The sequence below is a fragment of the Corapipo altera genome, unplaced genomic scaffold (assembly GCF_003945725.1).
Source record: "Corapipo altera isolate COAL_440 unplaced genomic scaffold, ASM394572v1 46, whole genome shotgun sequence".
In the NCBI taxonomy this organism is placed as follows: domain Eukaryota; kingdom Metazoa; phylum Chordata; class Aves; order Passeriformes; family Pipridae; genus Corapipo; species Corapipo altera.
Genome location: NW_020884883.1, coordinates 13,802,416 through 13,816,772, shown reverse-complemented (window position 1 = coordinate 13,816,772; position 14,357 = coordinate 13,802,416). Strand labels below are relative to the sequence as shown.

General features: G+C 44.6%; 1 protein-coding gene across 1 annotated transcript in view; it reads left to right on the top strand.

Moving 5' to 3' along the window:
- The first annotated feature begins 405 nt into the window (after window positions 1-405).
- Window positions 406-14,357, top strand: part of LOC113946063 (protein LYRIC-like) — a 28,394-nt gene continuing 14,442 nt past the window's right edge. Inside the window, exons 1-4 of the mRNA XM_027640930.1 lie at window positions 406-505; window positions 552-1,315; window positions 11,685-11,744; window positions 12,910-13,000. Of these exons, the coding sequence (XP_027496731.1) occupies window positions 406-505; window positions 552-1,315; window positions 11,685-11,744; window positions 12,910-13,000 (1,015 nt within the window). The remainder of the gene's footprint in view (window positions 506-551; window positions 1,316-11,684; window positions 11,745-12,909; window positions 13,001-14,357) is intronic.

Below are 14,357 nucleotides of genomic sequence, written 5' to 3'. Positions count from 1 at the left end.
TTTACTACAAACATAACTTTTGATGTTGTTCTAGTTAAATAAGCTTTATTTACTGTCTTATTTTGTAGTAATAGCCCCTAGTGAATGCCACTGAGCTTGTGACAGGTGTGAGTCACAAACATACTGAGACACACTTCTGAATGAGGGACTCACTCCAGTTCACTGCTATTCACTGCTTATTTATTGCTTGGAGGTTGTCCCCCTAGATCGGCCAAGATAAAACTCAACTTGCCACTGAAGCTCAGTGACTTTGAAAAAAAGACTTTCTCAGAGCACCACCTGCACTTATTCATCAGGTGGGTGGAGAAATTTCCTATCCGGTGCAGCAAAGATGTGGCTCCAGGCGCTCTGCTCAGCGTTCTGCTGGCGGCGGTAAACTGCTATTTCCCCGAGGATCAGCCCGAGATGAGAGCGCATCACGCGCTGCGTTACATGGCAGTGCTTGTCATCATCACAGCGATGGTGCTCGATAATGACTTGTTTGTCACGGTGCCTGACAACTCAAGTACATCCCTAAAAACTCTTCTGTCTAGACTGGGGGAAATTTGCAGAAAAGCATCACTTGCGAGCATCCCTGCATACGCCGATCCTCGGCCAAACATCTGCTCTCAAACCTTTGCCGATGCCCGCAGCTCTGCTGCTTCGAACCGCATCGCGTTCTCCTTTCATCATGTACCACTTCCATAGGGAAGATCTATTCGATGCATTAACCTCTTCCTGCCCCCAGACCAGCCTCACACGCGCCCGAGGAGTCCCACTCCCGCCCTCCCGCACCGCGCACCCGCCCTCCTGGCCGAGCCCTTGGCGACGAGGCTCCCGTAAGCACCGACGTGTCCGCGCCCCCCGGCTCCCCCCGCATCCCCCGCCCCGGCCGGCCGGTCCCCCCCCGCCCGCGCGGCTCCGCAGCCGCACTGGTGCCGCTCCGGGCGGCGGAGAGCGCGGCTCCGGCACCAACTTTGGGAGCGGAGCGGAGCATCCCGGTGCGGGGCGCGGCGCGGCCATGCTGGGGCCGGCGGCGCGGCTGGCGCTGGGCGCGGGGGAGCTGCCGGGGCGGCTGCTGGCGCTGCTCTGGCCGGCGCTGGTCCTGGCGGCCGCCGCGGCCGCGCTGATGGTCCTGGTCCTGCGGGGACTGCGGGGCCGCCGGGCCGCGCCGGGACCCCCCCGCCGCCGCACCGCCGGGGAGGCGCAGGAGCAAGAGGAGGAGGAAGAGGAGGAGGAGGAGGAGGAGGGGGAGGATGCCCTCGCGGGGGCCGGCGGCCGGGCCGCCGGGGCGCTGCCGTCGCGGCAGCCGGAGGAACAAAGGCGCACGGCGCAGGTAAGGTTAGTGGGGGAGGGGGGGTGTCTCGCCTGGCCCGCTCTCCCGGGACGGGACGATCATCCTTCCGTCTTTCCTCCCCAGCACCTTTTCACCGTGCAGAGAACAGCCCTGCAGACCGTCCGGTCTGCACCCTCTGCTCCCGGCCCCACAGGGCTGCAGCCCTCCCATCTCATCCCATCTCATCCAATCCCGCCTACACCGGCACCCTCCCGAATTCTCTGTGTGATATAGTGGTGAGGGGCTGAGCATTCCCCGCTGAGCCCCGTGGTGCCATCCAGATGACAGGTTGCTCGAGCACCTGGCTGGGGATTTCTGGCGCTGGCCTTTCATCCGACGCTTTGTCTAAGAGCATAACAACAGATGGGATTCATCCTTTTTGCAGGGAATTAAAAAAACTCCAGTTAATGCTCATCGTATAAAGAAGGAGTATGCAAGAATAATATTGGCACTATGGTGTTAATACAATGGGCTAATAATATACTCCAAATCAAAGCCTTGTTGTTATTGCACTGATACGCGGTAGTGGCTCTGAGCTGATGACCATGCCACCCTGTTGAATACAGGCTGTGAGCTTGATTTGATGCACAGTGCTGAAGTTTCCGTATGACATTGTCATGACTGTGTCACTCTGACATGCTGTAAGCTGTCTGTGGCAGAAAATCTCGCTGTAAATTACAGAAAACAATTTCATTGAGGCACTGTAATATGTAAAGTGCAGCTCTCAGGGGAACATACCAAACATGCATATGTATTTAAAAATAATACATTAAGCTTTTCTGAACATTTTAATCTGTTACTATTACCTCCTAGGTCTCATTTCTGATAAAGACAAACAAAATGAATTTGCAGGGATTTTTTTGTAACTGTGCTATAAAATAAGTGGTTTTGTTCCTCATGAACAGAAATATGTCAGGCTTTCCATCATAGCACTAGTTTTCAGGGTTTTATTATTTTCTTCTGGGAGTTGTAACTTTTAGTTGATTATATTTTAATAGACTATTTCATTTTAGAGCATTTTTTTCTTTCATCACTGAGGGCAGAATATTGGCCTGGCAATACAGGTATCCCTGAATTAGTAAAGAGCAATTAAATCAAAAAGCAATCCATCCAGACAGAACTGCCCACGTCAAGGTGTGAAGAGGGATTTCAGCAACAATTTTATTAAAGTTTTATAATTATCAGTACTAGATAACTTGATTTGGCTGCAGAACAAATGAAAATTTTCCAGACCCACCAAGGACAGAAAGGGCAGACACCCACCTGGTCTCATTTCTGAAAAAGACAAACAAAATGAATTTTGGGGAATTTTTTTAAAGTGTGCTATAAAATAAATGTGTTTGTCTCTCATGAACAGAAAGATGTCAGAGACAGGCTAGGTGCTGTGGTGATGACAGGGTTATTAGTTCAAGCTGAAGACATTGATTTAGATAGATATCTTCTAATCAGAGGTGCTGCATCTCACAGGCCTGAGTAACAGAAATGAAAGAAGAGGAGAGATAAACTGAAGGGATGAATTTGTTTACAGTTATCTGCAGTTTCTGCCATTAATCTCATCTTTTCCTGCACTGAGCAATTCTTACTCTTGAGGGGCCAGATTCTAACAGTTGCATTTGCACAGAGTAGCATCATCCTCTGTATGAGACTCACTGACTATTGTGCAGAGTACAGAAAACATGGTCCTGAGGAGGTGAAGGATGAGAAGAGGATGATCAAGAAAAATAACTTCAAAGATCCTAGAGAGAGATAACCCAGGGAAAACATCATACATGCTGAAATGAAAAACAGAGGCTTGTCCTCCCACGACAGTACCCTGCCCTTTCTCTTCTCTATTTGTCTCTTTTGTTTTCTTTTCCCCACCCCCCCTTCTCTACTGCTTCTTGTCATTTCCCATCATGTTATCTCTGTCTTTGGAACATCATATCCTTGAGGCAAAAACTTTATCTCCTTACATAAGTGTAAAACACTGCATGCTGCTTTGGCACTTAGCTGATGCAAGGATGCCAGAACAGCAAAACACCTTTGATGTGCTGAAATTTGCATATGAAAATCTCCACCAAGGCAGTATCAGAGATATTATTGATAAGAAAGTCTCCCATCCATAGACATGACCAATACCATAAGATGGGGTGTGCATGTCTTACAGGATGGGAGCCCCTCTCTGCTGCCTGCTGAGGTATGAAGCCAAGAGACAATTGCCTCCAGTGCTCAGGTGTGTTGATACATCCCAGCAGCCAAACATCTGCATATCCTGGAGTGGTGAATAAGTCAAGATCTTAATTAAAAGCAGCTAGGTGGTTAATTATTTTTTCAATTTGGGATGCAAGTTTGCCAATGATTCCCTGTCACTTCCCCATGGGTGGGCTGTGAGACTGCCTTCCCATGGAATCTGCTCTTACATAGCTGCAGTTGTCTGATGTAGGACTGATCTTCTTCCCTCTGTGTGCCCCTACTCCCCATTAGGCAGCCAGCACCTACCCAGGAGCTGAAGGTGCCTTCAGGTTTCTGCAGGGTTCCTCTCCCGTACAGCTCCGAGCCACAGCCCAGCCTGCCCAGCCACCTCCATCTAAACCCCTCCCAGGTCCAAGTCACTAAAATACAACAGTTCATGTCTGTGTTAGTGTCTCCCAGTGCCAGTGCTGCTGGCAGGCAGCATTCATGCCTTTCATCTCATTACCTGCTAACTTCAGGTATGGTAGAGTAAGGGCCTGGAGGGATGACTAGTCCCATAGCAGGCTGTGCACTGTTAGACCCAGACTAAGTGGCTTCCACAGCCCATATGAGATAAGTCTATTGAACAAACTCTCACAGAATCATAGAATGGTCTGTGTTGGAAGGGGGCCTTGAAGATCATCTAGTTCCAAACCCCTGCCATGGTCAGGGACATCTTCCTCTAGACCAGGTTGCTCAGAGCCCCATCCAACCCAGCCTTGAACACTTCCAGCGATGGAGAAGCCACAGCTTCTCTGGGCAACTTGTGCCAGTGCCTCACCACGCTTACAGTAAATAATTTTTTCCTAATATCTAATCTAAACTCTCCTTCAATTTGAACCCACTCCCCCTTGTCCTTTCACTACATGCTCTTGCCCCATCTTTTCTGTAAGTTCCCTTCAGGTACTGGGAGGCCTCAGTTAGGTCACTGTTGTGGTTTAGGAATCATACTCCCCAATTCAGTGACCCCACCAAGACTCGCCAAACCACCTGTTGGTCTCTCTTGCTCCCCTGCTTTCCCCCTCCCCCTCTCTTTCCCTGCAGTGCCAGGATGGAGAGGAGAATTGGAGCCGGCAAAAGGCAAAGATCACAGGTTGAGATAAGAACAATTTACTGGAAACAGCAATGAGATAAGAAAACTAACAGTAACAGCAAGGATACTAATGAGAGGGTACAGGAAAAGACAAAGAAAAAACCCTGACAATAGACAATACTGGATGGCTCCCTCTGCCACCCTTACTTGACCAGAAGGAACTCATTCTCCCTAGAAGAGAGTCCCTTTCCCCTGTCCCAGCAGTGACGGTGAGGTGGTGTAAAATAATCTTCTTGTCCTGGCCATGCCACCTCCTGGTACTGCAAAAAATTAGCCCCGTCCCAGCTGGAAGCAGGAGAGTCACCCTGAAGCCTTCTCTTTTCCAGGCTGAACAATCCCAATTCCCTCAGCCTTTTCTCATAGCAGAGGTGTTCCATCCCTCATCAACTTGGTGGCCTCCTCTGGGCTTACTCCAGCAGGTCAATGTCCTTCCTGTGCTGGGGACCCCAGGGTTGGATGCAGTACTTGAGGTGGGGTCTCACCAGAGCGGAGTAGAGGGGCAGCATCCTGTCCCTCAACCTGCTGCCCACACTGCTTTGAATGTAGCCAGGACACAGCTGGCTTTCTGGGCTACCAAGCACATGTTGCCAGCTCATGTCCAGTCTCTCATCCACCACTTTGTTCAAATGGATGCATGGTCTTCACACAATCATACAAGAACATTTTAAATGTGATCTCTTTATGTGTCACACATAACAAGTTACATTCTGGCTGTTGTCACACACACATACACACAAAACCTTCTAGAAATTATGCAGGAGGGCGTCTAGTCTTTTTCAGGATAGCCTTTTCCCTCATCTCTTTCAGGAAATTTCTAGCAAGACTTGCTGGAAGCCAACTGATCTGGATGGGATTGCTGTTGAGTGTTGGGGTTTGTGTTTATTCAAAGTTTTTGGGTTGTTCTGCAAATTGGTCAGTTCTAAATAAGAACTTTTTTTTACAAATGTAGTGACTTCTAAAAAATGTAGGCAACTTCTAAAAATATTTATTATCTGATGCATTAAAAAAAAAAGCTTTCTGCTTTTCAGAAGTGTCTTTATGAAGTGGAGATGCTTCTTGCAGAGATTGCTTAACTGTACCAGAACTAAAGATCCATCCCCTCAGCTCCAGAGGTTTTGCAGACAGACCTTTTCTTTTACCTCTTCAGGTTACACAGTATTCTTCATGCCAAAGCAACACAGTTGCACAATTATTTTTATACAGCTGTGTTGGATGAGAATTAATTTTGAAAGTATCCTGAACAGTGTTGGAGTTTGGTAATTGCCTCCTTAAAATGGAGCCTTTATCCCTTGTTGGGATGGTGCTCTAATTAATCAGAATAGCAGATCCCAAGAAATTGATTTCTTCATTCCTCTTCTCAACAGTGGTTTTAATCCACTCACACAGATTTCTTTCTTTCCCCAGATGATAAGAGCAGCTGAACAGAGGCAGGTACCCGTCAGCTCCATGTGTTTATGGCTGCTGTGTATGGCTTCTTGTGTGTCCTGGGAAGGCTGGCCAGCAGGAGGATATGTAATGTAGGCAGCATCATCCTAGGGCTGCTTCCCTAAGTTTTCTCTTGAAATTACTTATGGATATGAATGGCTACAGCTGCAGTTCTGGCCCTCACTTCTTGTCATCAACCTGTGTTTGTGCTCAAGGGGTTCCTATGGGCAACTTCATCCCTGGGAATATGTGCAGAGGAACAGGTTTTCTGCGCTGATCCTTTTCCATGTGGTTCTTGGAGCATCCATTTGATGGGAGCCCTACCCCTTTCTTTTCTAAGTGAGGGGCCTTAAGCGAAGGGGGAAATTTCAGGTATTCCTGGTGTGTATTTCTCATATAATTCTGTCTATTCATTGTGTATTTTTCCCATGTAATTTTACCTTCCAACAGACTCTTCTTTCCTACTCAGAACACATTTGTCTGATGTGATTTTTTTAGGGAAAACATTCCATTAACACATACAAATAATAGCTATTAATAATAAGCTTATTATTAATATTATTACTAATAGTAATTAAAGTATTTATCACAAACCAAGATCCTGCTCTCTTTTCCCTCCCCTTTGCAGGTATATCTGTGCAGTGTTGTGAAAAGCCATTCCACAAAGAAGCTCCTTTACGTTCTTCTGCCATTCATGAAGACCCCTCAGTTTCCTTTTCTAATGAACCAAATATGGGGAATTTTTGGCTTCCCATTGTCACCTTAGCAGAAATTGGCATTGTGTTACCCTTTCTCTAGTTGTTAGGACTGAATGAGTAATTTTCTTTGAAGTTGATACTTTCCTGTCTCTCTGGTGGCCTTTGCCTCTGCCTAACCCCATCCTTTCTCCTCCGACAAATGCAGTCTCATCCTTTCCCATTCACCTGGTTCCCATTGATACAGGGAATAAGACTCCCAGAGTGAAGTCCATCATCAGCACAAGACCATGTGGCAAAGCCAGACTGGCCAGGATGTCTGCTTCCATTTATGAAAATCTGGATCAGAATTAATGAGAGCCAGTGCTGCTTCATTTCCCAACACATTTGTCATACGAGTTGCTCATTGTCTGCGGATGGAGCAATACGAGCTGCTGTCTGGCCACAGCAGCACTTGGGTTTGCTCACCCTGTGGTTGAGCCCCCACTCTGTGCACAGGAGACAAGAACCCATTTGCAGAGAGCAAACGGGACTGCAACCAGTGCTGCAAATATCCAACTCATAGTGTGGAGAGTAGGGAGTAAAGACCAGATCTTCCAGAGGGTGTTGAGGGTGATGAAGTTCTTGTTGAACATCTACTGAGAAATCTGAGAATGTAGTGATACCTTGTTCAGTATAACACAGCATATTTAAGGAAGGTTATGTAGTGCCCTGGTTAGAAATTCCTTTCCTTTTTGTTCTTTTCTCCTCCTCCTTCCCTTATTTTTTTTAATTTGGTGCATTTTGGTGTTACTTTTGTCATACCAGTATTGCCTTTTAGCCTAAATCCACCACATTTATTTTGTGTTGTAATATAAAGTGAAAAAAAATAAAATAGTTTTTGCACTGGAAATGAACACTAAGAAACAATTTAATTGAAGTATTTCTTAAATCTGGAAATGGTTTTGTGTTCACAGACCCCCTGCCAGAATGGGGTAGTCTTGCTTCCTTTCATTTCCAGTGTTCAACCGACTTAATTTGAGTTTTCTGAAAGTGGTAGCTGAAAACAATTTTCTGAATTTTATTCATGCTCTTAAATGAATTCCCTGATTTCCAATGTGTGAAGCATATAATAGCTCCCCTTGGGTTTCATAGGCTGGGTTTATTTTGTCCTAGTATCCCTCTACTGGGCAAACCTTTCCATGCCTTCCTAAAGAAGGCAATTTTAAGCACCTTCCCCAAGAGGGACAAAGGGCAGTTAGCGAACCTGAAGCTGATATTCACAAAATTTTTAATTAATCCTGTAAGCAGTTGGTGGCACTGAGATGTGAAAGCAGGCTGCCTGATCTGATGGACACTTACAAAGGTGTTGGGTTTTACAAAACTGACTAGTCTCACAAAATTATTGAAATGCATAAAGGTAAGTCTCTAGGGGTACAGCTTTATGGCTTCAAATACACGGTTTATATACTCATGATTAAACCCAGTATTTTGTAACATTTGAAGACCTGTCACTTTGCCTCCTTTCTTTGAGGCCTTATGTAGAACTGTATTAACAGCATAAAATAAATTAAACACTAGCTCAAAAGAATCAATCAGAAATTGCTACTTTCAGAGCAATCATCTGAAATATAAACTTAGGTTACATAAAAAGGGAAAAAAGGCAGGGGGTGGGGGGGAAATCCTGTTCGACTGGGTCACGAAGCAAATGGCCATGAACTAAAAATAATCTTCCTATTGTTCCACAGAATGTGAGTAGAAATTAATATGCTAAGTCTTATTCCACTAAAAGTCCCAATTCTGCTTCTCTGCATATATTTAATGTATTTGGAATTGCATTGATGACTTTATAAAGTCACTTTATGTGGTGGGTTTAGATGTGTTTTCCCTGTACAAAACTACATTTTTCATTGAGAAAAAATTTACCCCGACAATATTGATTTCTCTTTAATGATTCCATTAGGTTAAATGCAATAAAATAATGAAAATTCCTTTTTCCTTTTCAGAATGGCCAAACGGCATGATAAAGAGGCATGACTAATCCCTTACCCTGAGGGCTTCGAAAGGGAAGAATAGGGTAGGGTGGGGTTCCTCAGCCACACAGCCAGCTTACTGCCTGAAAAGGGGTTGGATAAAGGCAGGATTTGATACAAAAGGTCAGGCTAACATAATACCTTTCCACTGAAAGGAAGTAGAACTCAGTAAAAATTCTTGGTGATGAAAGGAAGGGAATTACTGCTGTTGTATATATTATATATGCTGCTATACTGAAGGATGCTGAAGAAGCAACAAATATTTCAGGTTTGAAAGAAGAGCATCAACGCGGTGGACTGTTTGGTGAGAGCATCAGTCAGTGGTCAAGTGTGGTATTGTTTTGCACTAAGGTGATCATTAGGAAGGATGCAACAAGGTTCAGGAGTCCCAGGTGGGTACTTAGGGCTGAGCAGCCAGTCAGTCACCATGAAGACCCCTGGAATATAGTAAATGACTGTCAACAGTATATTTTTAACCTCTTAGTCAGTAATGGAGAGAGAGGGGGATGTTTGTCTAGCAGATGAAATAACATTTAAGTAGCAAATGTTGTGCTTGTCTGGTAAAAGAATACAGGTTTTATCCATACAAAAACAGTCAGGTTGGCAAAGAGCTAAAACAAAGTGCTGCAATTTTTCCAGCTTCTTGCTTGCTGTCATTTATATGGAGAGAAGGTCTAGGAACGTGATCCTGCCCCAGCTGAGACAAGTCTGTCAGAGTCAATATAGTTTCCATCTTCCTTAATCCTCTGTTGCACTCAACATTTTCCCTCTGGAGTTCTCATTGCCTGCGTCAGGGCTCTGTACAGCCTTGGGCTGTGCTCCGTTACAGCAGCCTAGGGCAGGAAGGCAGTTGCATGTCCTTAATCTTGACATCTCCTTGTCTTTGCCTGTAGTCTTTTATACTTGCAGAAGCATCTTGACGTAAAGAGAGGCTAACAGGAGGAGGATGTCTCTTATCCTCTGTGTGTATCTGAAAGAAGGCAAGAGAGCATCCTCCTTGCCTCCTAAGTTGCCACTGCTGTTTCTGTGCCCACGGTGGCAGTCTTGCTCAAAGTGCCTTTGTTTGGGAGGTCCATTTACAAAGCCTTTAGATTTCATTATGAGAATTGGGAAATCATCAGGGTTTGATGAGATTAGGAAGGAATATTGCACTTACATGTTGTGTGGCTTCCCCCAGTCATCCCTTCTTGTATTCATCACATAAAATTCAGTTTTCCTGAAGTCCTCTGTCATATAGTGGAAAGTCACCTCCCCCCATATTCCATTTTGCATAGGAATTGTTCTTCACTAAGACATGATCTTATTTGTATTTTCACACATTAAAGTGGACAGAAGCATATGCTGAGAAACAAGGAATAGTGTAAGCTCAGGTTTTTCCATTTCTACATGGTTCAAATTTTCAGCAAATACTCCTGTTTTTGTATTTTATGTCCCTCATCATATGTGAGAGGCTACTTCCCTCCCTGCTGCAGGTAGAGTGGGATTTTTTCCTTGAACAGAGCAGGAGATGGAAAATGGTTTCTTTTGTGGTGGGATTTATGGAGTGCCTCTAGTAAATGAACCTGAGAGTCTTAGAAGAGAGATGACTGCCCGTGGGAAAATCCAAAGTGTCCCTGCTAGCTATTACAAAATGTAATGGATTTTAACACAGAAGTAATTATTTTGCTAGTGAATGTTCAGAACAATATAATTGTAACAATAATATTGTTTGCAATTGACAGCCAAGGGAGATGGAAGAGATGTGGACCACTTTGGCTTAAGTTTATAATATGAAGCTGGTGGAATTAATTACTGATATAACAGGCAGGGATTTTGTCTCCTGTTACTGTGATATTTTACTGGAAGATCTAGAATCAATATTGTCTGTGTGCAAACTCCACAATTCTGGAGCTTCCCCTCCCAATAATTGTGGTACATCAGATGAACACCAGCCTGCTGGGTCCTTCTCCACCACAGGCTTGTAACTGGTCTGGAATTCCAAGCAAGCACCCCCAGGGACAAAGTACTTGCCAGCATGCAGGTGCCTGTCATGCTGTCTTTAACTTGCACATCAAGCTAGACCTTTCTGAGACTTGTGAAAAATAGCTCTGAAATCCCCAAAATACCAAAGAGGTGAGCACTAACAGTCTGAAGGTCTGCTGCCCCTCTGAGCTTGACAGGGACAGGCATGGGCAGTCACCCAGGGGATTTTATTTGCTGGTAACTAATCACTACCACAGTGTCTCATGGACAGAGATGACTTGTGAGAAGGGTGAGCAGCCACCAGTGGAAGGAGGTTCTGCCTTGTCTTGGATGCTGCTGGCTCTGCATAGTGTGCAGTGGCCCTTTTTGGCACAGCCCTTGCTGTGTCAGCTGCAGATTTACACTCTCCCATCTCTGTATCTGGAGGCTGGCCATTGCCAGGGAATTCTGAGACAGCTGAGACATTAATCAAACCATAATTTGAAAAGTCCTTAAACTTTAATTGTTTACTTTACAGGGTCTAGGTAGGATGAAAGCCATTCTTTTAGCTGGTCAGATAGATTTGATAAGGTCCACCCCAAACAGTAAACAAGAATTGAAATAAGACTTCTCCTGTCTATGCTGTTGTTTTAAGACAAGCTTACCCTATTTGAAAAACAACTTTGATCCTAGACAAATCTTAGGATAAACCACAAATATGTCTGCTTTGGAATAAATCTATGTGGAGTTTGTGGATTTACATTCATAAAGGCTTAGCTAACACTAATTAATTTGGAATAAATTACTCCAATTAGAACAAGGCCAGAAATTCTAGCCCAGATTTGTACAACAGGTTATTTAGCTGTGTCTTTCAGAGTATTATAAGTTTTATAGGAAGGTTTTGAAGTAATTGTATTTACATGTATATTTACGCATACAAACACATGCATATATATATTCCAAAATACATTTTTTTACTGTCCATCTTCTAGGTCCCAGTAAATGGCCAAGTTATCACATCAGTCAACATCAGAGAGAAAAAGCTCCTCAAGGTACCAGCAAGAGTTTTAGAGTTTATATGTTGTCTTTAAAGAGACAGTTGTTTTAAGAATGTCCTCTTTTATAAGGTAATTTTTTCTTCCTGGTTTTGGTGCATTTAAGGGATGACTTAGGAATATAAGACCATGTAATTTTCTGGCACAGTCACACTGTAGTGATTGTCACTGTCACCATAAGTGGGATGGTCTCATCATCCAAGCCCAAGTGTGTGCTGGGATCTCCTGTATTCCATTTCCAGCTCTGACAGGGTACATGTCCTTGGATCTGTTTAAGGGTTTTATCTTGGGCATTGAGCAGTTGTACTGCTGTGGGGGAAAGGGTCAGTGCCAAGACACTTCCAAGTTCCAGCTTCCAAGTTGCCCAGAGAAGTTGTGGATGTGTTCAAGGCCAGGCTGGATGGGGCTTAGAGAAATCTGGTCTAGTGAAAGGTGTCCCTGCCATGGTAGGGCAGTGGAAACTGGATGATCTTTAAGGTCCCTCCTAGGCCTTTCAGTGATTCTATGATTCTAAATGAGGAGCACCCCCTGAGCCTGGCCAGGGAACTGTTTCTGGCAGGGGTTTCCCATCTTGGAAAAGTCAAGAACCACTGTGTTTAAACTACAACATTCAAAACTGAAGGCTTAAGGTTAGCTCTACTGTTTCAACTGAAAATGGGCTCAGCTACTCCCATGCCCTTTCAGATTAGTGTAAACTACAGCCTAAAAATAGGCTGTTCCATGGTTTTGGGGTTCTTGATTTTTTTTTTTTTTTTAAGCATTGGTAGGGTCCTAATTCTTGATTTCAGCATTCCTGCTTTTAAAGGGGGTAAATAATTTCAGAGTTTTCTCTTTTATAGGCAGAAAATTAGGACTTAGAAATGAAGAATGCAAATCTTCTACAGAGCAGGTACCTGAATAAAAATGTGAGCTTTCTAACCTAGCAGATAAATTAAGATTTGTAGGTCCAAAGTGATAGCATTTAGTGGTTTGGAGTTTGCAATAAAATCTTGTCAGGAAGACTTTTGCCCCCACTTAAGGATTCCAGCAACCTCTTGTTCTCTCTTGAGTACCATGGGTGGTCTCCCTTTCAAAACTACTGCCCTGACTCTCTTTTTCTTCATGATGAAATGTAACAAATACCTGTTTTATCTTTCTGCTGTGTATCTCCTGTATACTGTAGCCCAAGAAGAAGAGGAAAACCCAGTGCTCAGACAAGGAAGTGCCAAAAGATCTGCTTTCTGTGGAAAAAGACAAACCACAAGAAGAGGAAGGTAAAAAAAGATTTGGTTATTCTGTTACCTGATGTATATTACCAAACAGTAACACAGGATGAAATATGTCAACAGGGAGGTCTTCTCAACTGTTCCAGTGTTCTGCACTATTGGAGAAAGTTGCCAGTTTGAGAGTTGTTTCTATCACCTGCTTCTTACTATGTGGATGGGGGCCATGTGCTTTCCTGCCATGCTGCTCAGATCCTGAGCATCTTCACAAGGGTGGCAAATCTGCAGGTGAAGAAGCATCTCTGAAGTGATCAGAGGCCCACGGGGCAGCAAGGTCCTGTCTTCATGCTCTTCTTCTACTCCTGTGGCCCCTGCTATGCTGATCCGCAGCTGGAGCTGTGGTCTTCCCAGGCAGTGTATTGTTGTGCCGTGACTGAGGCTGGTAAAGGCACTGGGATAATATACAGCCAACTTCTAGCATGCCAGTGAGCAGAGCCAAGATCTTTGTTTGCAAGCAGATCTGCAAAGAAATCTGGCAGAGGCCAGTAAGGCTCAGGCAGCTAGAATTTCATTGGAAAATACATTGCATCCCATGAGCCCCTCTGTGCCTTCCCCCACCAAGGGTCATATTGAAAACAACAAATTCTAAGCTTTTCTGGGCTTAAAAGATTATAATGTGATTAGTTTGGTGGTGAGAGCAAAAGAAGCCCTTGCTTGCTGTTGGTCCGGAGTCCTTCCTGGGGCCTGGTGTCAGAGGGCCTCCAAGGCTGCTGGGGGAAAAGGGGACACAGTAGAGGCTTTCTTCAAATGGATCTGTAGTTTTTCTGAATGGATAAGCCAGCTGAACTGTTTCATGTGTTATTTGTGGATGCTTCAGAAAAAGAAAGTGTTTGTCTAGGTCAAATCTAGGGACTCTGTTTTTTCTTCATTAACCATTTGTGCTGCAGGTCCCTCCTCTGACTTCTTGGGTCATGGAGAGCATGGACAGAGGTAGAATGTGGCCCCATTGGTGTGAACAAATGTGTGTGGAAACCAGCTGAGTGGTAGAGGCTGTCCACACATCAGAACAAGTCTTAGAGTATGTTCAGGGCTAGAGAAACCCAGTAAATCGAAACCTTATTTAACAGTTGAGATTTTCATTAATTTCTCCCTGCTGACAAATATACAAGGCGGTTGATGCTCTGCTATGACATCTCCCCTGAGGGAAAGGGGTGTCAAATCAGCTGACACACAGGACAGGAGGATATGTGCAGTTATGTGGGTCAGGACACATAACAGACAGGTTTGTGATGGGGATTTCTTATGTAACACATTTCTGCAGAGGCAGCAAAGGCTGCACACAGGGGAGATGTTGCACGAGACCTGCAACCACTTTTACAGTCAACATCAGAAACAATCAGATAGCTAT